At 42.9% G+C, this 24,127-nt stretch overlaps 1 protein-coding gene, 1 long non-coding RNA gene and 1 other non-coding gene across 5 annotated transcripts; 1 reads left to right on the top strand and 2 right to left on the bottom strand.

Moving 5' to 3' along the window:
* Positions 1-1,898: 1,898 nt before the first annotated feature.
* On the bottom strand, positions 1,899-8,032 carry LOC136361726 (uncharacterized). The gene is made up of 2 exons (XR_010743680.1): positions 7,757-8,032; positions 1,899-2,089 (listed from the first exon to the last, which is right to left on the bottom strand). It is a non-coding gene; the product is annotated as an uncharacterized lncRNA (long non-coding RNA).
* On the bottom strand, positions 7,590-7,738 carry LOC136362010 (U12 minor spliceosomal RNA). The gene has a single exon (XR_010743719.1). It is a non-coding gene; the product is annotated as a U12 minor spliceosomal RNA (small nuclear RNA).
* POLDIP3 (DNA polymerase delta interacting protein 3) lies at positions 8,032-24,114 on the top strand. Of its 3 annotated transcripts, none has more exons than XM_066319838.1 (9): positions 8,032-8,159; positions 11,441-11,828; positions 14,179-14,253; positions 16,094-16,189; positions 17,723-17,905; positions 18,755-18,832; positions 19,396-19,525; positions 20,377-20,443; positions 20,785-24,114. In XM_066319838.1, the coding sequence occupies exons 1-9, from the start codon at positions 8,101-8,103 to the stop codon at positions 20,957-20,959; spliced, it is 1,251 nt and encodes a 416-aa protein (XP_066175935.1). In that variant the 5' UTR covers positions 8,032-8,100; the 3' UTR covers positions 20,960-24,114. The 3 variants fall into 3 exon arrangements, with proteins under 3 accessions (XP_066175935.1, XP_066175934.1, XP_066175936.1); XM_066319837.1 differs by having other exon boundaries at positions 14,176-14,253; XM_066319839.1 differs by lacking the exon at positions 14,179-14,253.
* Positions 24,115-24,127: the final 13 nt, after the last annotated feature.

Here is a 24,127-nt window from a genome sequence, read left to right as displayed (position 1 = left end):
AAATTGGTGCAAGAGGAAGATAAACTAGAAAGATCAGTATAAAGTATGTGACAAGATCTGGGATTTCATGGCTCTGACTTTGAGCTCATGAATCTTGCAGGGAAAAGTGGACTAAAATGTAAATTTTCACTAGATTGTTGAGCTTAAAGAAAAAGTTTGTGTCTTCAGTGAAAGACTGAAGGTGATTTAACTGGAAAGGAATCAATCCAAGTAAACAAAAACAAAATGTGCTTCAGTGGGAGGGAATGATGCTGAGAGAGGGGGGCAGCACAGTCCCTTGCAGAATAGAAGCAGCTGTGCAGCCTTCTGTTGGCATAAACCAAAGGTAAAGCCTCATGCTGAGGCTTTCTGTGACATCTGATTGCTCTCTGTTCCATCTGGATCCAAACTGCAGGAGCACCTTAATCTGCGACTGTCTCTCTAATAATACTTGATATTTGGGATCCTCATGAGGAAACAGGACACCGAGAAGTTCTACAAATAAAAAATTACCTTGAGAACACAGAGCTTTGTACTCCTCTATTAAAAAAAACCCCACACTTGTACATTGCAAAGTTGGTTTTAGCAGAATGGTCACCTACATTTGTTGTTCCCCACTCTCTGCAGGTATAGGTTGAGTTTGTTTTTCAGGAGCTGTTTTTTTGTCTTGCCCACTTTATCCAGACCTAATGATTAGTCAAGCACTCCTGGTTTTGTCATACCCTGGCTTGTGGAGTCCCCTGAGCTGTATCAGGCATTATCTGGGAGAGTGCTAACTCACTTGTGCCAAATCTGTACTCCTGTGTGCCCTTTGTCTCTGATCCATTTGCTGGCATGGATGTAGCCATGAAGCCTCTGCTCACAGGACCGGCTATTACAGAGAACTTGTTTCCAAGATGTATTCTTACCTCCCTTCATTATAAGAATTACCTTTTCGTTTTTCCTCAGACATGCATCTGACACCTCACAGCAGCCATTAGCCTATGAGGACCAGACTTCTAACGTGAAGGAAATGTTTGAAATTATGAAAGAAATGGACAACAAAATAATGTGAGAGTCCAGTGAGCAGAAATTACACTCTTTAGTGTGGCCTCTGACAATGAACTGGTGCACACTAGGGCAGGTGGGACAGAAAATTACAAATCAGCCAGACACAGTGAGGGCTCTGCATTAGCAACAGATTTTGCCCAGGCTATACTGGGAATCCAGAGCCAATTTACAGAAGCTGTTGGATGCATGTAACATGCAGATCTTACACTTTGGGAGTATTTTAATTGCACTGTTGGTATTGACTCATAGAATCACAAACCACTCACCTGGCAAAGAATAGCCTTGACAAGTTTTGGTCTCTAAATTTCTTTTTCCTATGAGCTGATCAGAAATTGGAGTGATGAAGTTTAGCTTGTGCATTTTTTACGACTTTAATACTTGCCCACTGACTGCAGTGTGGTTTATTATTCCTTTCTTTCCCTTATGGATAGATGGCCAATGAGAACAGAACTTTGTCTGACACTGTTCATACTCTACTTCACCTTCCAGATAGTCACAACAGGTAATGTGACTCTTTATATTAATAAACAATAAAAAAGGGTGAATTCATTATGATCCTCACAACCACACATCCATTTCTTCTGATGTAAACAGCTTCCCACTTGATTTTGAGCATAAATTCTGTGTGGGAGCTTTTAGGGGAGGTGTTCAGCTCCCCTGGAGTTTTTCCTGGATGCTCTTGCACTTTCCCACCTCAGAGCTTTTTCCTTCAGATTATTCAACAGGGGCATGTCCACTGTTGTGCCAGTGTCCAAGTACAAATAAAGAGATCTCATAAATCTGTTTCAGAGCACTTCCTGGAAAGGTAATCCAAATACAGCATCAAGAGAAAGAGGAAAATGAGATGCTGAAGGAGAAGATCAAAAAGCTAGAGGCAAAGTAAGGCATTTATTCGTATTTCATACATAGTGTGTGTTTCCACACTGAAAAGCCATCTACTTGCCTTCTCCAGTCCTGGGGGACTCTGTTTCTGAGCAGACAGCCCAGATGCCTTCTCTCCAGACTTTTAACCTGCCAGCGTGTCTTTGTAACTGACTTCTGGAAGATGGCTTAGGTCATTCTGCAAAGGGAAGGAGACATTCTCAGGGTAACCAGTTACATAAAGAGTAAAAGAAACCAGTCTACAGTGACATCGTCAAGATGCCACTCAGATCAGATTCTACTGTGATCATGCAAAACCAAGCTGAGAAAGCACTATTTTCCACAAAAAAGCTGCTTGCCAGCTATGTAATATAAATGAGAAGTGCATTGTAGGAAACGTGGGATTCATTAAACAGTTTCCTCCTTTTGCAGCTTGCTGGGCTTTTCCAAGAGCTTGGTCTTACCAAACTCCTTGCAGATCTCTCTATGAGGAAACAGAGACAAGTGCTGGACACACTGGGACCCCTGCATGTCCCACTCAAACAGCACCAACAGCTCTGACAAGTGAAGTTCTTGAGTGCTTAGTTCCTGTGGAGCAGCTGCACAGAATGAGAGTGGGGTGGCAACATAACAATACATCAGCACAACACTATAAAGCTTTGAAAACTGCTCTCATTTGATTTTCAGGAAGCTGCCATTTACATAGGAACTGAAAATGAAACATAGTTCCTGCTACAGTGCTGCCAAATTTATTATTTGCTGCTTCTTCAGGGCCCACCAGTTAAGAGCTGAGTGGAAGATGAACAGCAGGTATTTAGAGCACATGGACAAGGAAGGACAAGGACTATGACCTAAAGGTAAACTTTTTATTTTACCAGGAATCATTGATTTTGCTTCTAAGAGTAAAACAAAAATCATAACTTGGACTTAAAATCACGCCTTCCTTAACTGATATGACTTCTTAGACTACTGAACATGCAATCTGTCAGTGCTGACAGAATTTTTCAGAAGACACTATAAGTTTTAAGAGCACAAGCACTTTTCACATTTACTAGGCTTAACCTTTTTAGCTTGTGCTATAGACAGAAGCAATGATTATACATTACATAACTGATCTGTTTATTGCAGCTTTTAACCAAATCCTATAAACTAGAATTTTATCTACAGCAGTTTTCTGAAGTTTAAAAATATTTAGCCCATGATAATTTTATTACATGGGCAAACAGACATGTTAAGCATGATTTTACCTGTTTGTTTGACTTTTGTTTCTAAATCTGACGAGACAATTTTCATTGTAAATTGTTTCCCCTAAAGACACATGTGACTGTATCCTATTAAATATACCTATTTAGTGTTCCAAGTCCTAATTCAAATTGGGCTCCATATTAAAACAGTATACCTGAACAGATAGATACAATTAGTTTCTTACTATTTTAGAATTAAACATTTGTATTGTTACTTTTATTAAGCCAAGTTTAAATCTGTTATATTGACATTTGTAACAGACTGCAATTTTACAAGGCAACTTGCCAAATTCTATATTGTTGTTCTAAAGTTTTAGTAGATTTATCTTTACAAAAAATTGGTAGCTACTATGAGCTTTTATCAAAATCAAATTTTTTAAAATCATAATCAGCTTCCTATAAACTGCTAGTCTTGTGATTCCTCCCAGTTAGCATCTCTATGCTGAAACTCCAAAAAAACAGAAATTCTGTATAGTTTGATTAAATTTTTTTCCTAGATTTTATTTGTTTACTTTATACAACTGTGTTCTAACAGTTTCCTGTGTTTTAATGATTTTATAGCTATTTTTGTTGAAAGCCTTGTTTAAAAAATGTAGTAAAAACCATCCCTCTAGTTTAAAGCCTAAGCCCTGGCCACACCCTGACTCTACCTAGACAGATTTACCAACAAACCTGGGTGTTTTCTGCATCAAAACAATATTCGAGTCACTTTTGACTTGACAATTGGACTTTATTAATAAAACAGTTGGACTCAATTTTAAAACAACCTTGGAGAATCATGATCTAGAGATGATTCATCCAATTCTTAACTGATTTAAGGTGAAGATTCAGCTGTTGTAGACCTTGCGTGACAGTACAATATTTTAGACAGACACTGATAATTATCTACTTTTATATGTATTATTATTCACATGTATTATTTAACTTATCTTTACTTACTCTAAGTTTCTTGTTTTACTACATATATTGTTTTGTTTTAAGGCTGAAAAACAAAAGGCGGAGTTGGCTCCTCAAAAACACTTCCAAAAGCCATTGTATGTTTTTAATTTTTTGAACTGCTCCTTGACAGATTCTAATTCCCCAGCTGTTAGTCATTCCAGCAGTAACCTGCAACTACAGTGCAAACAGAAACCCTCAATGTCAAAGCTGAACCGAAGTGGATTCCAGAGAAGAACGTCAAGCCATATCACGCACAAGAACACACTGGCAGCTCCTCGAGCAGAGCAACAGGAACACAGATGTGAGCAGCACAGAGATCAGTGTTTAGGCCAGACATGCCGTGTCCCACCTGCAAAAACTGTGAACCTTGAGTTTTATGTGAATGTACAAAGCGTGGGAATTGTTGGTTTCGTAGAGCTCTTTTGGCAAAAGCGTAGTTTCCATTGTGCGATGTTATATGGTCAGAAGTAGTGTATTCCCCAACTGGATTTTTCAAAGGTGAAATTACCCCTTCTTAACGCATTCATTTAGTCCCCAGGTAACTTTGAGAAGGAACAAAAGCAGAAATTGTCAGTTGAAATATATGAGAAAGTCTCTTTTGCCAAAAAATAGCTTGCGAAAGTTATGGAGCGAAATCAAGTATCACACTGGTGTTTGCTAGCTTTGCTTGCTTCTTGCAGTGCAGATTTGCCTGTGGAACAACCCAAAACAAATGTTTGCATGACCCTAGTCAAGGCAGCAGGTTTGGACACCATTTGCCTGTCCAATTTGAACCCAGAAAAGCCTTTTTCAACCTGTCTAATCAGTGTGCCAGTAAAAGATTGGCCAATACCTATATATTATGATCCCCTGACCAAAAAGCAACTAAACAGTAAGCCAAGTGAAGTTGCCAATGGGAGAAATCCTGTAACTGATTGGAACATTTGGACCAAAAAACTTTCTAAAGCACCTTCCAAACCCCGAGAATTGGAAATTCTTGGTTCTTTAACCATATATTTCTGTCTTACATTTTCAAATAACTATTGTTAAGAGAATGATCCTCCAAGTCACAATGTTACTCCCAATTACGCTGCTTACAGAAACTCAAGTCTCCGGTAAAATCACTCAGATAGTTGGGGTGGACGTCCCAGAGTTGACCAATATCTATGACAATCACCAAAAGGATATTGGTTCATTTGTAGAAATAAGGCTTTGCAAGGCATTCCATCCCACCTTGAAGGTGTTCCATGCCTATTGGATAACTTACTGTGCTAGCACCTGCATAAACAATGAATCTGTCCCATGAGAACCAGTGAAGAAAATACGTAAACACATCTAGAAAGAGAAAATTTGATAGGCATATACAATAGCCCTTACCAGTCAATGAACTGAATTTCACTGCATTGCTGACCAATTAGGTTTAACACAGTGCTTTCTGATATTTCCTATAAAGATGAGCATAGTGAATAAAGAATTTGCTTTTCTGCATGAGAAAACTGAGTCCTGTCAGCTTATTTATTCCTACACTAGCCTACGATCTAACACAACTTCTTTTCCCAGTTCTTGATGTTTGAGGATAAGGCAATATTTGAAATCAGATACTGTACCACATACCATCTCAAGGCTAATATGATGTCCTGATGTCCTTTGCATAATTTCCCAAGAAATATTTTAACAGTAAATTGGTGTGAGATGGGGAAATGGTCTCCTCTGTTCTGACTTCCCTGTTGTGGGGTCTCAGTAGATGGAGGAGACACGCTTAAGGAATCTGCCTCTGGGCAGGCCTGAAAGTTATCCAGCACACTGGGATAAGGAGCCCTTTTGTAGAGAACCCTACACTAAGGGAGATCTCTTTGCTGCTGCTTACACCTTTCCCCCTCTCCCAGCCACAAGGAGGGAAGCAGAGGCTCGGGCCCTTCATGGAACAAATATTTGACTCCACATCCACAGCTCAGAGAAGGAATCATGAAGAACCTGTGAAAATTGGGCTACAGCCTGTGTCTAACAAGGAAGAGCAAAACAATGAGAAACCCAGAGAGAGGAAGATCCTGAGGTTTAAACCCTTCCTTTCCCACAACAGCATGACTCTTGCCTCCTAATCAGCCTCCCACAGAGACTTAACATCGGGAAGGTGGGAGCCTGCAGAGGGAAGGGAGCGTCACTGAAGGCATGTTTGAGCAGACCTGGAATTCTTTGCCTGGACAGAAGAGGACTTCAGAGATGACAGTTTGAAGAGAGAGGGTGGGTGGCAGCTACACGTGCAATCTTCAGCTTCAGTTGCAAGAACTAGGCCGATGGAAGCAAAAGGAACAGGAGGATGTGGCTCACCACAAAGCAGAGAGTGGAGGTACTGCCTGAAGGAATCATGGCTGCACAAACAGCACTAAGGTTGGTGGGGTGCCTGGAAGTGACCTTGCAGGTTACTGGCAAGGGGTCCTTGCAGGTTACTGGCTAAGTGACCCTCTAGTCTGGAACCACTTGGGCTGCTCTTAAAAGACAAAAGAATTTGCTCAAACAGATGTTGCCTCTTGGTTTTGCAACAGCAAAAAAAAGTCACACATTACCCACCCCATCGCTTCAGGTTGATCAAGTACCTCAACAGCTGGAGAAAAGCAATGCAAAGAAAGGGTTGTATTTTGTGTGCCTTCATTTATAGCACTGCAGTCATGTGCCCCTGGAGCTGGATCAAGCACCAATGCACAACGAAGCAGGGATCTGGCATCACAGCTGTATGACTTCAGGCTCACAAGGGCTTCCCGAGAGGAAATCGGTGCTGTAGGAACCTGAGCCTGTGTGGCTGTCAGCAGCCACCTCAGCAGCACAAGTCTCCTCTGTGTTCGCCCCCACCTCTCCCTGGCAGCTCTCGCACTGCCGAACACCGGGAGCTTCCCCGCAGGACCTTCCCCTTGGATCTCGCATGGAATTCCACCAGCTCCACAGCAACGCGATGGCTGCTCAGGGTTACTGCGGCTCAGGATGCCGTGCTGGGCAGACGGCAGAAGGGGAACAGCAGGGGTGCGAAGGAGCCACGTGTGAACCCCATGACAGAGCCGCAGGTGGAAGCAAAACTGCCTTTTGGAAAGCCGTTTGCTGTGGTGTGCTGCACAAGGGCGTTCTGAGGGAGCGCAGCAGCACCACGGCCCACAGCGGGACCCAGAGCCGCGGCCGTGCGGGCCGTGACAGGGCCTCGGAGCTCCCCGCCCCTGAGCCGCGCAAGGCGCCATCTCCCCTTCCCTCCCAGACTGACTTTAAACGGCGCTCCCGCAGAAGGAAAGGAAATCCTTCCTGCAGACACATGAAAGATTTACTAGGCAGATTTAGTGATCCATTTCCAAGCCTCGTGAAGACCCTTCGGGCACCTCAGCGAACAGATCAAAATGATAAACACGGGGTTGGGCTATTTCTGATCTTCAGACGCAGAGGAATTCCTGCCTGCGATGCGGCACGGCGGGACACGGGCGCTGCCCCGCCTCCCCCAGCTGCCGGAGCAGCGCCCCGCCTCCAGAGCTCTGCCTTTGGGACTCGGGCACGGAACGACGGGCAGATCACGGCACCCGGGCATCCCGCGAAGTAAGCGGGGCACCCAGGGGCGACCTGTACCCGCACAAAAATTCCTCTCACATTCGGAGTGAGGACCCGGGCGTCACCCCGGGTCGTTATTTTCCTTACTCATAAGTTTAAGGCATAACGGACGATTCTCGCACCGCTGTCACTGTGCTCCGCACTGACTCCATAGGTCAGGGCGAGCGCAGCCCCACGCCGTCTGACGCGGCTCCTGGCTGTCCTGCCATGTCCTCACCAATACGCACGGTTCTTGTCCCGTTCCGCGCCGCGGAACCGCTGCGGCGCGCCGAACCGGGCCGCGACGTGCCGCGCTGTATGCAAATGAAGGATCCGGGGGCCGCGGGGAGTTGTGGGTCGTCCCGCCGTCGAGGGCGGGTTCGGGGCGGAGCCCGCCGTACTTCTGGGGGCGGGGCGAGGAGCGGAAGTCCTACGGTGTCATCTCCGGGAGTCGCTCGGTGCGTCTCATCGTTGGGGCCGAGGCAAGATGGCGGACCTGTCTCTGGACGAGCTCATACGGAAACGCGGCGTGACGGTGAAGGGAAGGTGAGCGGTCGGGACGGCGACGCAGCGCCTCGGGCCCGGCGGCCCCCGGCCGTTCTTCGTGTGTCCCTTCGGGTGGCTCCGCTTCGGGGGCCGTGGGCCGCGGCTGCCTTGGCGCGGCCCGGCCCTTCTCTCGCCCTCACGTTCCCATTGGCTGAGCCGTGGGCCTGCGGGGCCGCGCCGCGCTGCGATTGGTGGCGGCCGCCGTCACTCAGGGCCGGGGCGGGGGTCGGGCCCCCATCTCGGCCGCTGTGCCTGGCGCTGACCCGGTGGGGCAGGAACGCTCCCCGGCCCGGCCCGTCTCGGTCCTTTCGGGATTTCTGCCGCCGTCTCTCGTCTCACTGAATCCTCCGATTCGCCTCGCCCCCGCTGCGCCGTGTTTGACCCCGCTGATTAAGCCGGCGCCGCTCTCTGTAGCGGGGTCAGCGCCCCTGAACGCCGTCGCTCTCCGGGCTGCTGTTGTTACCCGGGCAGTGCCGTGGTGCCCGGTGCCCCCGCGCTCCCGGGGCGTTGTGGGAGAGCCGGGGGAGGGCTGGCGGTGCTCGCAGGGCCGCAACCGCCCGGGGCCGCCGGGCCTTCGGCCGGATCGCTGCCCGGGCCCCGGAGGCGTCGGCCCTCCGGCGCAGGTGCTGGTGCTCCCACAGATGGTTTGAGGTACTTAAAACAATGGGAAGCGTGTTGCAGATCGGAGCTGCAAGGTCAGGTTATTCCTTTGCATGGCACATACCTCCAGTGTAGGCTGGGCCATTTACCGCCACGGTTGGCGGTTCTTACCTGGATTCTCCTTCGGCAGCTCTTCGTTTTCCCTTTTGCCTTAGTCTCTTAATGCTTCTGAAGACCTTGTCCCCCATCTCTGTTAGTTGATTGTGCTCTTTCTTTGTTGTTGTTTTTGTCTGATTGCGTTTTTTGTTTTGATTGATTGATTTTTGTGGGTTTTTTTTTTTTAGTTTATTGCTCTTTTTGACTCTGAATGAGTAAACACTTACACGTCTAGAGTAATATTCTGAAAGTTACCTGTTAACATGTACTACCAAACCATTCAAACATATTTAAATCCTAGTCTAGACAAGGCTTTGTGCTTTCATTCATGTTATCCTGCACACTTGGAAGAGTCTTAGGCTGCTTACTATGCCCCAAGTACCTCCTTTATCCCTTTTCAAATCCCTCCTTAACTCTCATTTCTTTCAGGAATTCTTCTTGCCTTTTTTTTTTTTTTTTTTTTTAGCTGAACAGTTATCCCTCTGCAGCACTGTGAGAATTGTTGTGCCTCGTGCTCCTCTTGTATGTCATGTTTACCTCACTTCCTAAATTCCTGAGGTAGCAAACTTGGCTTTGTGAAGGCTGGATAAACTGAATATATTTAAATCATTATATTCGTACTGTTCAGTAGTCTAGATGAAATAATAGGAAAGTTTTCACCTAGAAAATGTACTGATCCATAACATATTCAAGCCAGAGCTTGGAGTCCTGGAAATTGAATTAGATGTTTGAGATCCACGTTTATTTCAGGTGCTGTGCCACAAATACTTAAGCAGTTAATGCTCTTGTAAGGTAAGCAATTATCTGTGTAAGAGAATTGCTTATTAGGGTTAAAACAACTCTTCGGAAATGCTGTAATCTTCAGCTCAATTTCTTAACCTCTTTCATTTGGTTTTGTCATCAAAAGTCTTAACTAATTCTAGTTTAAATGGTGAGACATACATTTCTGGTTTTACTTTGACCTCACTCGTGAACCCGCCCTTTGTAGTGCTCCAGCTGAATGCTTTCAACATGGCCAAATAAATGCTTTTTTAAATAGCAGGGAAGGCCTTGCTCTGTGTGTGTTGTTTTATGGGTACTTTTAGTCTTCTGTATTCTGGGTACATTTTCATAGATGGTCTTAATAATCCTCCTGTTTCTCCTAGCTGGTTTGCTTCGGCTGTGTGAGAGAGCAGCCATAGGACTCTTAGGTAATAAAATGGGACTCCAGTCCCAGCTTTCCAGATGTCTGGACACAAGAATGAAAGACAGAAGCAGAGGTTAAGTCTTTCATCTCTTGGTTGGTTGGTTGGTTGGTTAGTTGGTTGGGGTTTATTAAAAAGATCTCTCCACTGAAAAAAGTACATGTGTGTAAATAACGTGAAGGTTGTGGAGTTGGATCAGGAAATAATGATATAAAGGTGTATGAAAAATTGAGATAGCATTGTCGTTTGATATTGTGATACTAACCTTTTGAGTATTACAACAAATTCTAGTTATCTATTTTTAGACTTTATAATACTGGACAACACATTTCTGAAAGCAGATGAACATTGTAGCCCTCTGTGTTGCCTTCTAGAAAGTCAACAGCAAAGTATTTTTTCTCTCTCTTTCTCCTTTGTCTTTTTTTTTTTTAATATGAAGAAACCCAATGGAAAAAAAACTTCAAAAATACTTATCAGAGGAATTCCACTAAAAATTAGATAAACTGTGTTTGTTTTTAGGGCAAATTTTGAAAAAGTGTATCAGACCTGTCATAAGGCAGTAGTTCTAGCTTTCACTCTGTATTGTGCTGCTTTTTAGGAATAGTTGTCTACAAGTACAAATGCTGTCGTTTTTGTGGGCTGTTGTCTTTCTGTGCTGTATTGTGATAATGATGTGCTTAAAAACTGAAGGCCATCAAGTGCAATAGTTCTTTTAGTAGATTAAAGAAGAGGCAGTCACTAATTACTATTTTGCTTGAGGCTAATCAACCTTGAAACTTGTGACCTGGAACTGAGATTGTTACTGGTGCTTGTACATCCTAAAATTCAAGTTGCTTGTCCTCCCACAAATCTGAACTTGCTGCCCAGAATTCCTGAAATCATGTGTAGTCACATGTTTCCTTTGTGTCGGGATGTATTGTTTTACAGAAGGTGCTTTAGCAGACCTGTTCAGTCTTAAAGCTAGAAAGTCTGTTCCTGTTCCTCTTTGTCTTCAAAAGTTTCCCCAAAGTACCTGAGTTGTTGAATTTTGTTTAATGTACCATGTACTTAGCACAGCTGAAGTCAGACCATTTAGTTTGTAAATGTGAGCTTAAGGATGTATTTTGGAAATCACTCCCTTCGCTGTTTATGTAGAAAGCAATATCCAGCATAAAACAGCTTAGGAGCTCTACTGCTGTATTTAGCCATCCAACTGTGTGGATTTCTGCGCAGCAATAATGAACTTCTGTTCGCAGAAACACAAACGCTTCTATTGACGCTGTATCACATCTTACAATGCCTGAAACATTTTTCTCTTTCCTTTCTTCTTTTTTTTTTTTTTCTTCTTTCCTCCCCCACCAGACTTAACACGAGGCCGGTGTTCGGGGGTGTAAGATCTCGCATTGGGATCCAGCAAAACCTTCTGAATCGACCGTCGCCGGCCGTGAGCTTCCAGCGGACGTTCGACGCCCGGCAGAAGATCGGACTCACCGACGCCCGGCACAAACTGGGGGTTAAAGATGCCCGAGAAAAACTGGTTCAAAAGGACGCTCGCTTCAAAATCAAAGGGAAGGTGCAGGACGCTCGAGAGATGTTGAATTCCCGTAAGCAGCAAAGTGTTGCCGCTGAAAAGGTGACCAAAGTGGTAGATGCCAGAGAGAAGATCAGCTTAAAAAGGAGCACTCCAGCTGCTATCAGCCCAGCTATGGGGACAGTAAATCCAGCCGTGAAAATCACCAAAACTATCCAAGTAGGTGAAGCGAGTCACCTCTGAGCCCCTCAGTTACTCTACAGTAGACATGATAATATATTAATATGTTCATATGGTTACAATAGAAGCAACAATGATACAGTTCATTCCAGCCTGTGAGGTAGGATTCTGATCCTGTCGTGTGTCCTTGCAGCTGCTTGAGACTATTTGTAGAATCACCCCTTTCATTTAACTTTTCATTTTAATTTTTGGGCCCAAAAAGGCAGAGTTCCAGTCAGCATTAAAGGAGATGTCTTGAATGGTTAAGTAGTCTCTTTCCTACCTGAAAGCAAACAAAATGATGCAGATTTTTTTTTGTCATTCTGGCAGTATACTTCCCCTCTTTGCAAGTCTGATGCAGTGGATTGTCCTGTATAGATAACTGGTTTATCCTAGTGGTGGGATAACAGTTGAGAATATGCAGCTGTGTTTGTATCTAAGAAAATTTAAAATTCAATGAGCTGTTCTACAATTTTCTCTTTTTATACTTGCCTGGTTTTCAGGGATGCCCTGGTTTCCAGGGAGTTGCCTGAGCACATGAAGCATTCCTGCTGAGGCTTGAGATTTATTTCAGTTGTATTATAATCAGTTGATCACCCTGACCTGCTGATTTCCTGGGCCAGTTTTCTGATTTCACTTTGCTATGTGCGCAGCAACTCGATTCTTAGCTTCTCTGAGAAACAGCTGCTGTTGAACTGTGTACATTAAGTACAATGGGTAGAATCAGAACAGAAGTTTCCAGACTGTTGGGATTGTTGTTTGAGTGGTTTTGCTCCTTACCTCTACAAGCACGTGGCTGAAGTTCCTAGCCTACATCTTCCATTTTCATCCTCCCAAAAATGAGCAGTCTGCTTACACGTACCCGGTGTTGTCCCATTGTCATCACTTTGAAAGCCTAGATGAGTCTGCTTTCTGTTCAGCTGTGGGATTTGCTGAAGAGCATCAAACATGTTTCTTCTGCAGAGTAGCCCAGGAAATTTCCCACTACTCAGCAGGTTTACTGCCAGGCTGATGTAAGAAAGAGAAAGGACTCTTGAAGCAGTAAGAAGGGCTAATCACAGAGCAGTAGAGCAGTCTGTTCAGCAGTCCTTAATTAGAAGGGTGATTAGTACTTTCGCTATCCTTCTAAGCCAAATCACCAGCATCAGCCATGAGGAATTGAATATTTTTCTACAAAGTTTCTAGGAGTTAAAGTAGTTTCCAAAGACTTGGTGCAGTAGCTGTTTGTCCTGATGTGGTGTTTTGGGGGGTGTTTTTGTGACTTGGTTTCACCAACAGTATTTTAAGGAAACATATGCATTTATATATGGGTTATAATGGTGGTTCAGACTGTAGACAGAATCTTGCACATGAGCAATTACCTAAAAATTCTAAAAAATATTTGTTCTGAGATTCCAGATGGCCCCTGATCCCTCCTATCTTTGCGAACATGGAAGTGGAATCAAACTAGTGTATCTTGGTCCGAGCTAAAGCACACAGCTCAAAATGTGCTGTCCTGAGGTCTTGTTTCTCATAAAGCAAGGAAAAAACCTTTGAAACCAACAAATGACCATAGATCTGCTGCTGTTTCTGTGTGCTGGGTTTCCTTGTTTCTGAATTGATTAGCAGATTGAAACATGAGGTGCTATGGTATAAGTTGCAGTCTAGAGAAAATGCAAATTTGAAGATTTTGCTACTTGTGTGGACTATTTTTGTAAGAATATCTATTCTTTAATGCTTCCAGCTTTTTCAAAAAACAGAAGGGCATTTTTAAGGGTGTTGTTTCATGATTTCAGCTATCAATTACTTCAGCTGCATTCCCTAGCAACTTCTGTGGTGGTTTCCCTGTTTCATGGTATAATGGGCTACAGAAAGGGCATCTACACTACCCTGTGCATAATTTTATTCCACTACACCTTATTCCAGCTTTAGTGCTAAGGGGCAGTACATGCTTCTCCTTTTGTTTGATGGAGATATGTATGTTTAGTTACCTGTAACATGGAAAAAGAGATACTTTCTGACTTACTCCATTCTTGGTTTTGTATTGGCAGAAATGTAGATCTAGTCAGTCCTGACAGGACTGAAGTTAACTTCTCTTCCCAATAATCTGGGACTAAACCCTTAGTGATTTGAATCCATTTCTTCATGTGGACTTAGACTTTAATTAAAGTGAAGCTATCTCATTATTGAACATCTCACAGGGAGTACAGGTGTTACCTAAGAGCATGGTGTGGTAATATATTTCAAAGCAGGAAGGTGAGTTTCATTTAAGTGATCTCAAGGTATTCAACTAAAGCTTTGATTTTCTGAAATGAGGATCTGATGGACTGTAGTGCTTAATGCTTTGGTTCTTTATCTCTAACTGTAGCAGAAGGCTCCAGTTCCTGGACACTCTCATCCAGCAGGAATGAGGATCAATGTGGTGAACAGTCATACACATAAACAGGTGTGTGTCTGCTCTGTATTTTGTTACCTTTGGCAGGGAAAAAAATCTGTCAATAAACATTGGCAGGTGCAAAGAAAACTCTTTAAGTAGGAAAGAAAAGTGTTTGAATGTTCTCCATCAGCTTAGCTTCGTTGTCTTGCATGGTTAAGATAATGTCACCATAATTGAGGTTTTCTTTTAGTATAATTTATCTCAATTCCTAGTGTATTATCTGAACAATAAGTAGATATTCCAAGTTTTATCCATGTGACACCACATCAGATCAAGTTGTTGGCTGTTTTGATTCATTTGATTCATTCAGCCTCCTCAGAGAGTGGATGTGACTGTACATGGTCACATGTGCTGCAGTGAGGTGGGAGAGGTTACAACCTTCCTGTGCAATCCCAGCTGTGGGCCACTGCTGGACTCCTGATAGAGGGTTATGTTAATGAGTATTCTGATGTACTTCCAAAGTTCCCTTATCAAGCAGACTTTGAGAAAGACCCAAAGAGTATTGACTTTCTGGGATCAGTTTTAAAGGCCTTTGTCACAGCCCCCAGCCATTCAGCTACCTTGGGTGCATTCAGAGAAAAATTGCATGTTTTTATTACTTAAATTATTTTGTTTTTATACACATAAAGTACTGCATGAAATACTGGGAAACTCACATTCATGTCGTATCATGTCAGGAGACTTTTTTGCCATGATTATACTAACTTTAGCTATTTATGTATGTTACCTTTATGCTGGCCTGCTACCCTCACCTATCCCAGATGCTGTTGTTTAAGGAAGTATCTTCATTATTCTGACCTCACCATTGTAAACATGAAAACCATTTCATTTTGTCTCAAACTTGAGTCCATTGTCCTGATGCCTAGCGTTTTTCCCAGCTCTTTTGTTTTCTGCACAATTTTCCTCTGTTCTCTGTCCATTTTGGGGTTGGTTTTTGGTTTGTTGTTGTTGTTTTTTTTTTTTTCCCTTCATAGCATTTCTGTGACTGGAACAATTTCCATGTTTGCAAACCAGAATTTTGCTGACTGTCACAACCCACTGATTTCACAAGCTCTCGTTGCTAATCCCTCCATTTTTCTTTACCTTTTCTTTACCTTTTTACTGAATCAATGGGAAGCTGTTTACAGTTGTGATTTCTTATGTTCTGGGCTTATGTGGATTTCTTATGTGTCTAGGCTTTTCCTTTACATTATTTCTAGTCAATGAAAAAAATACTTGTGTAGGAGTTCACCTCAGTATTTTAAGGCAAGGCTCTGAGTGTTAAGGAGAATTGGAAAATTAATTATTCATTCGGTAAAACTCTTAGTGCAGTGTTTTCTAGGGCCAGATGGATATGTTCTATGCTAAGGAAAGCAGGTTATTCAAAAGGAATGTTCAGTTTAGGTGTATTCAGCAGGCATTTGTTTAATTTAGAAAAAAACAGCAACAAAAAACCCCAAACAAACAAAATAAACCCCACCACACACCCCAAAACTGATTTAAAAATTACATGCACAGGCTTCAACTGTAAAGGTAGGAGGGTGCTAAAGAGTAAGAGACTGAGGCTTTATTCCATTTAATGTAACTTCAGCAGTTCTAGTGAGGTCCCAGGAGTAGAGGAATATGTATGTGGTTTCAGTATAACCAGGGAAACAGTTTTACTGGAGTGTTTTTGGAGAGAAAGTCTGAGCGATTTTATGCTGATGTTTTAACATGGACTCGTATACCTGAAACTAAAATCCAGTGTAACTGTGTTCATTAGCTGAAGATGGTTGAAGGCAGGAGAAAAGTACCTATTTTTGAAATGTCTCAGTGAAATCTACCTGTGTGTCAACTACCTGTGTGTAAACTGTTGCCTTCTTCACTCCAGCGTCTGTACGACACAGAAGATGATGATGAAAGTGTCTCTCCCCTTCCTAGCAAACAGATGAAAATCACCACCACAAACAGTTTCCTGCACAACTCGGTAAGAGAGGATCTGAACGGTCCCCACCATGCCATGCTCACATTGCATGGACACAGAGGTTGTGTCTTTGCAGGGCTTATGTTCATTTTAAAGTCTGGAAATGATGTTTGCTCCTCAAATACTTGCTCTTCACCCTAACCTTCCTTTGTGCCAGTGCTTCCACTGTTATTTTTGGAACAGAGTTCTTTTAGGGTAACTGGTTTTATGGGCTCTTAGCAGCCAGAGCGTGTGCTTTCTGCCCTGCTGGCAGGTTGCTGCATCCTGGCTTTTGACTTTCTTTTTGTTGAGGAAGTGCATTGAACCTGGCTTGTTACTGTTTGAGTAAACCAGCAGGGGAAGCTTTCTGCTGCTTCTGAAGACTGAGCGTCAGAGTAGGAAATCTCTTGCTGTGCAAAAATCTTAGTAGGCATCTTGCTGGGGAGGACTGTTGCTCTGGAGAAGATGGAATTTCAGTACAGACAAATGTAAGGTGCTGGTTTTGGCATGAGATGGCCCTCTGCAGCTTAAACTGAGAGCTGACTGGCTAGAAAGCAGCTTTGTGGGAAGGAGCCTGGGGGTTCTACTGTGTGATCAGCTACGAATGAGTGAGTAGTGTGTCCTTACAGCAACAAAGGCCAGCTGTAGATGAAGCGAAGTCATAGCCAGCAAATGAAGGAAGATAATTATTCCCATTTGACGTTTTGAGAATGCATCCGTAATTCTTTGCGTATCCTGGGGCTCTGCGATATGTGACTGGAACCAGGAAACAGGGTGGTCTAAGGGCTGCACCATATTATGGATGAGGAGAGGGTGAAAGAGCAGTGTCTCAAGGCTGAGAAGGTTGTAGTGGTCTTTGGCATAGGTTTGGGCTGAGTTATTCTCTGGTTTTGGAAAGGCAAATGTGGTTTTACCATCACAAAGGGTGCTACAGTGCAATGATTATCCCAGGAATTTATTTCCTCATGTAGGTATTCAGGATAGAGCTTCTGGCTATTTGTGATTCTCAAATAATCATAGGAGGGTTTGAGGTTTTTTTCAGGAGTAAATTTGTTCTTCCCAGTGTTCACAGCAGCTTCCAAGCACAGGTTTTAGTTTGGCTTTAAACTCAGTTATTTCAACCTACATTCCATGTCTTTGTGTGCCCTAGCTTCGTGATTCTGAGGAATTACTGCTTTTTGTTCTGGGACTTCTCAGTCTTGATGAGCAATCGTTGTGAACACTCTGTAAAGTACTTGAAAATCTTCGGATGAAAGGAGCTTTCCAAATTCAGATCACATTGTTAAAGTTCATTTAAACAAAGTGTGAAATCAAAAAGTGCTTATGAGGGAAGTGCTCTTTCTGGATAAGCATACCTTTTTATATTTATGCCCAGAAACTTTCACTGATTTTTTTTTCTTTTTTTCTCAGAAAGTCTCCAGCACTGTAGTCGTTTTGACACTGGGAAGGACATGCAGTTCTTAGTGCATGTAGTAATATTCTGGTGGTGGTGCTTGAAGAAAAGCGATGGCTTTTGTAGGCTGCAGCTCTGAGATACTTTCTTTTCTCTTCCTGCAGACTGGTCTGAGCAGCAATAAATTCTCCTTGTCCAAGACCGTTCCCCTGACTAAAGTGGTCCAGAACGATTCGTACACAGCTCCACCTGCACCTCCCCCTCCTATGCGGACAAAGGCCTTGACAAACATGTCCCGGACCTTAGTGACAAAGGAGGAGCCTCCAAAAGAGCCACCACCTGTTGAGGTGAGCTCAGGGAAGGGGAAAATGCTCTTTAATAGAAGTCTCTGAAACTTGCTGTTCGTGAGACATGTGGGCAGCTCATTTCTGCCTGCATTTCACCATTAGTTCTGGGGCATCGTCAAGGTTATTCTGATAACTGCAGTCCATGTCCCAAGAAATTAAAAACCTGTCTAAACATCCTTTCCCTGCACATGGTCCTGGAGGAATCCATGTTACAGGGAGGTGGCATTTTTTGTTTGGACACTCCTTGGTGGCTTTCATGTCCCTAGAAGTAGTGTTTTTACACTATTCAGTATGTTATACCTTGTAAATCCACTCCAGCTAGCAAGGAGAAAAAAAGAGTTCTTCCAAATGCACATGTTCTCATATACACATGAGATCTCCCAGGCAGTTTGTGGACAGCCTGTCTGGAGCTGCTTTGCCAAACTGCCTGATGCTGGGTACAAGTAACCCACCAGGTTTTCCTGAGTTTGTTGAGTTCAGCATGCTCTTGAGAGGCTGGAGCTGTATTTTGGGGTTTGCTGGCTAGTGTAGAGTACAACAGAGACAGGCTGTTAAAAGTGTGGGCATGACCAGAGTACTGTCTATGCAGATTAAGTTAGTGTTATTCCTGGGAATAAGAGTGAAAAGTAACTTCAGAGAGAAACTAACATGGAAAAGGAGCTCCTTTTTGCCATCAAATGAATTGGGCTTCAGTCAACATTGATATTTCCCATTATTAGTGGTACCTCTCTCCTCTGTGTGTGTGTACAGACATACCCTTATAGTGACTTTTATTGCTTTCTCTGCTGTGCTGAATTGTGTGCCGTATTTCTGGCCTTTTTCATGTGATGCATTTGTTTGTGTTGGCAGCTGGCGTTCAGTCCTCTGGAAGGCACAAAGATGACTGTAAATAATCTTCATCCTCGAGTCACAGAAGAAGATATTGTTGTGAGTGTCACTTACTGCCAGACTGTGCATGAGTGACACTTCCTTTCCTTATCCTGCCTCTTTTGATAAATCACTTGGTCTATGGTGAATGCAGTGAAGAGGAGTGTGATGTGGGTTTACTGTCCATGCAAAAACTTTGAGAGTTCCTGATTCTTTGGGGTTTGTTTACCCTTTGCTTAAAAGGAGTGTGCTTAAGAACATGGGACAAAATCCCACCGAGTATTTTGAGATAGCTGACATCACTTAGAAGAAGAGTTCATCCAAATGATTTTTCTACCCAAAAATATCACCCCAGAGTATCTAGGGGCTTCCATTCTCACCGGGCTGAGAACGAATCTGGTCTTCCTGTGTGGAAAAACTTGACTGAGTACTGGCCCTGAACTCCCTTGCTTGTGTAGACCCTATTATTAGTCCCAAGTACTTGCACCATAACAAACACAGCAAGACAAGTGTCCAGATCCTCTCCTGTTTAGTAAGCAGGGTGGGTGGTGTGATGAAGAAGTGAACCCTTGTCATGCAGTGCTTTTGATGTGACATTGTCATGACTGAGTGTCTGCCCTCAGGAGTTATTCTGTGTCTGTGGTGCTCTGAAGCGAGCCCGGCTGGTGCACCCTGGAGTGGCTGAGGTAGTATTTGTGAAGAAAGAAGATGCTATCACAGCATATAAGAAATACAACAACAGGTGCTTAGATGGTAAGTTTGATGCCAGAATTGCACGTAGGATAAATAAATCAAGAATGACTTTTCCACCTGAGTGGAAAGTTTAAAAGCATCTTAGATGCTAATATGCTAGCAAGAGAGAAATACTAGAAAATCACTTCAAGAGCTAGATAATTGCTGTGTAACTAGCTGAATATATGCAGTTTATTTAAATGCATTAAAAAGACCCACCCACATTTTCTTAGAAAATGAAGGTTCAGAGCTGCAGGCAGGGTCCTGATGAGTCTGGTCTAACTTTCAAATGAAATTTCTTGTGTTTCTAATTTGCTTCCAGGAGCTGGAAAGGTCTTAGGAAGGCTTCACCTGCTTACAGAGCTGCTTGCAAAGTACAAGTAAAACTAGTATTTGCAATAGTTTCAGGGTGTACTCAGAGACATTTTGAATTGGATTATAAAATACTTAGTATCAGATTATCCATAAACTTTGAATAATGCGGTTTTATTTTTTAACCATGTTAAACTGAAATTATTGTTGAACTGTTAATTTTTAGCTGGAAATAGGTGCTTTTTCTTTCTTTAGATGAGTGACATGTTATGGATGTCAGATGAGGAGCAGACAGCTAAGAGTGGGAGATCCTTTTGTATCCCTGCTAAGGGCTTCCTACGTCTATGTAACTTTTTAATTAGTATGATTCTTGATACTGTACTGAGTGTTTCATTGGCTCTTCTGTTGCTCTGATTCTGAAACAAAAGATTTATCAGCTGTTCTTTCTCGTGTTTCCCCAGCGTGTCAGACTCTATTGCTTGCACTGTTGCGTGATGTTTCAAGGATCTTGCCTTACCCCAATTCTGATAGTATGAATTTTGTATTTTATTTTTATTTAGGTCAACCAATGAAATGCAATCTTCATATGAATGGGAATGTCATCACCTCGGACCAGCCTATATTGCTGTGAGTGTCCTTCCATGGGGAAAAGGTCCAAACACTTTTGCAGGTTCTATTTTGAGAATTGTTGTCCCATGAGTTTTCTTTCTCTCCCCTTCTGTGGCACAATACGTTAAGTGGAGTGCAATGTAGCTTCACTGTATAGTGTTCTCAGCCCTGAGGCTCAAAAATAATCTGACATGAGGGTGTTTTCTTTTGAGAAAAGCATATTTAAAACCTTTATCTCTTATATTGGTAAGGGGGAAACACTGATAACATTAAGTGCAGACACAGCATTAAAATGTATTTATCGTGAAGAGAAGTTAAATACTGCCTTTTTAATTTTTTTTTTTTTTTTAATCCTCCAGCCGATTGAGTGATACCCCTTCAGTGAAGAAGGAAGGGGAACCACGCCGGTCAAGTGCAAGCGCCTCCTCAAATTCCTCAGCTGAAGTGGACCCTGAAACTATCTTGAAGGCACTCTTCAAATCCTCAGGGGTCTCTGCCTCTGTGCAGCCCACAGAATTCAAAATTAAACTCTGAGAAGGGGGAGCAAGCAGTGGACTGGAAAACTCATATAAGTTGGGGGATGAGGAAAGTGCAGGAGTGCAGATGTTACTTGCATTTGCCTGTCCTGAAATTTTTTGTTTTCTATGATCGCTACCTTACTGTACAATAGTGTTTTCTCTTGTGTGTGTACTTTCTGTTTCCATAGTTGGAGTTTTCTTCCATGATTTTTTTTTTCCAAGAGAATAACCTCCCCCTTCTGCCAGTAATGTATTACCAAGCATATACTATGTAACTCCATCCTTTACTCCCCAGTGGCCATTAAAAGTGCACATAGACCTTGAGGGAAGGAGTGGTGATCTCCTTCTCCTTTCTTTTGACTGACCTTTAACTAAAAGGTGCATTCCTTTGGTTGTCCACAGGCAGGAGCACCACCTTGTTTCTGAAGTTGCTGTGCTGGGTACAAAGGCAGGTTGGGCTCCATCCAGAAAGGACCTGTTGGCATTTGGTGGCATAACTTTTCCTTCTGGCTGTTGGACACTGATAAGAAGCGGGGAGAGCCGAGCTGCCCGCAGTGTAAGAGCCATCAGGCAGAAAGGACGTTACGCACAAGGGCACCAGCCATTGTGTGATGGGCAGGGTTGTTTCAACTCTGGCAGTGCTGCAGGGTTGTTCTGGCATTTGTACAATGAATATATTTGCTCTGGAGGGTCAGGCTCAGTTGCTCTCCTCTTTCTGGACTGAAAAATTAAGAACCAGTCGTGTTCAGAGCTAGAAGAAGCTGTTTGACTCCCGTTAGACTATTGCCTCCTCCTGCTGATGCACGGACATGACTTCTTGCCTTCTAACTCAGCCAGTCTCCTATAAAAAGGAAGGACCTGGGACCCTTTTCAGATCCTAATACCCACCAAGTCTTGTGTCTGAGAACTCATTTCTTTTAGAGATGCTATTTAGGCATTGTTCGGGTGCTGTGAGGTTATGCTGCTGGCATGCCTGGATATGGAGAATGATTGCTGCAGTGTGTAGCTTCAGGCAGAGGTTTAGGAGCAGAGGGCAGTTAGTGCTGTTTAGGGAACACGGGAGAGGTGTTGCCAAGTCCTGTGCAGGGTGGTGAGGACGTGGCATGGGCTAGCGAGTGTGCATGACAGGCCACCAGGTGGCACTTCCAGTACCTCCCATTGTTTGTTACCAACATCAGCGCCTTGGATATGGAAAGCCCCAATAGCTCCACTCGTTTGTTTATTCAAATTGTATTGGAAGAGATGAAAGCTGAGAGCAACGTCGAGAATCTAGCTGGGGTTTGAAATTTGATTCTACTAGCTGGGAGACTGACCTAATCCATTCTGTTCAGCTCTGCTGAGTAGCCCCTGTAAGTCCAGATTCCGTTTCTTGGACGACCCCAGGTTTCTTTTGCTTTCTGGTTCTGTATGAACTCTTTCTTCTATCTAGCTTGTGCAGACTTTTCCTCTATCTCACTGTATCCCTTTTAGCCATGGAAATAATAAGGACTTGGAAGGACTTGTTTTTCTGGAGTATTCTCTTTGGTTTGAAGGCCAGTGGCACCATGATTGGTAGGGTGCTTCATGTGAACAGCAGATGTTTGTAGGGGAGGGGACCTAAGACAGCTATTGTTCTTTTTTTTTTTAGATTGCCCACCAAATACCTGTGTTTTAATAAAAGAAAAGGGGAGGGGGAGGAAACATTAGGGGTTGGAGAAGATAATGTATTACCTGTTTCTGAATAAACATTTGTTATACAGAGAGTGGATTCTAAGTCTTTTTAGATGCTGTGAAGCAACTAAAGACAGTGGTGGTATTCCAATATTGAGTCAGTTGAGCTTTCTAGGTAAACAGTAAACACAGAAATTTCAAAACTAGGAATGTGACAAAGAGCTAGAGAAGCTTGTGAGTGAGAGAACTGTTACTCATCTACCTTTTAGTCTGGATCATAAAAATTAGCAGCTGACTCTTGCTGCTAAATTGAAGCCATTTGTGTCTATGTAATTCCAATTCTCTTTTTACAGGAAAAAAAAAAAAAAGCAGCCTTTGTTACTGACAGCATAGTCATTTAAAAAGTAACTTTATAGCAAAAACGGCTCTGAAATTAGGATACCTATTCTAGGTGAGGTGGGACACTTTCATTACCAGCTAGACAGAAGGCTGTCTAATCGTGAAGACGTGTACTGAGTGCATCTCTTGCCTCTTCTGAAAGAATAAGAAGACTCAAGTATTTTTTTAAATAGCTTGAAAAGCCAAATCTCAAAATGCATTTTAACTTACTATTAAACTCTGCATTATGTTTAGGTTATCTGAGAGTTTATGGTGGCGTTGACATACTTCCTTGGAAGAAGTACTTTCTGCTCTGTTCCATAGCTCTGTGATCTATGGCAGCGTATTCTTATTTTCTACATATCGGTGAATTAAGTGGTTGTCCAAACACTACTCCATGGCTTATCTTACAGCACTGTCTGGGTGTGCATTGGTATTCTGGTCTTGGTCAGCTCTTTAATTGCACCATTGCATGGCTTCTTCTGTTTGGTTCTGAAACAAGTAACTGTTTATTCCCAGTTCGTATCAGGTTATTCCCAGTCCTTTTCAGGTAGTTCACCTTGGCTCTCCAATCCTGCAATTGTCGTGCTAATCATGATTTTGAACCTGCCACCTTCTCTCTCATTATTCTCATGCAACATGGTTATGGTTTTGTCTTGAGTTGTTTTTTGGGGAGTTTTGGGTTTTGTTTTGGTTTTTGTTTGGGTTTTTTTTTTTCCTTCTGGGCTGGTAGGAATTACGAACTTGTATATCAAATACTAATTGCCTGCACTCTGAATTAATGTACATTAGTTTAGACATTAAATGGCTGACCAGGACAGGTGGTAGGTAATTTGTAACAACATTTTTTTGTTTATTTTGGGTTACTTTCTTCTATTTCAAAAATGTGAGGACCTCTGAAATGATGCCACAATGTGCAAGTTTGGTATATTTTCATGGCTTTTGCATGTACCTTCTGATAATGTTCATTAACTTGATATTTGGTTGGATCAACTCTCCATATCATGTCATATTTTGTCGCCTACATTAGTCTTGCTTCAGTATTTTTGAAATGGTCCTGTCTTCCATTATAAGTTCGTCTGTTAAGGGGTCTTGAGTTTTTTAAATTAACGAGTCTTTAAAAACAATTTCACTTTGACTGTTTCTAAGTCTCTTG

The sequence above is a fragment of the Sylvia atricapilla genome, chromosome 5 (genome assembly GCF_009819655.1).
Source record: "Sylvia atricapilla isolate bSylAtr1 chromosome 5, bSylAtr1.pri, whole genome shotgun sequence".
In the NCBI taxonomy this organism is placed as follows: Eukaryota; Metazoa; Chordata; class Aves; order Passeriformes; family Sylviidae; genus Sylvia; species Sylvia atricapilla.
This window is presented reverse-complemented; position numbering and strand designations above follow the sequence as displayed.

Coding starts and splice junctions, on each gene's coding strand:
- POLDIP3 (XM_066319837.1), top strand. CDS start 8,101: ATGGCGGACCTGTCTCTGGACGAGCTCATACGGAAACGCGGCGTGACG. Junction 14,254..16,093: donor ACAGTCATACACATAAACAG/GTGTGTGTCTGC, acceptor TCTTCACTCCAG/CGTCTGTACGACACAGAAGA. Junction 20,444..20,784: donor TCGGACCAGCCTATATTGCT/GTGAGTGTCCTT, acceptor TTAATCCTCCAG/CCGATTGAGTGATACCCCTT.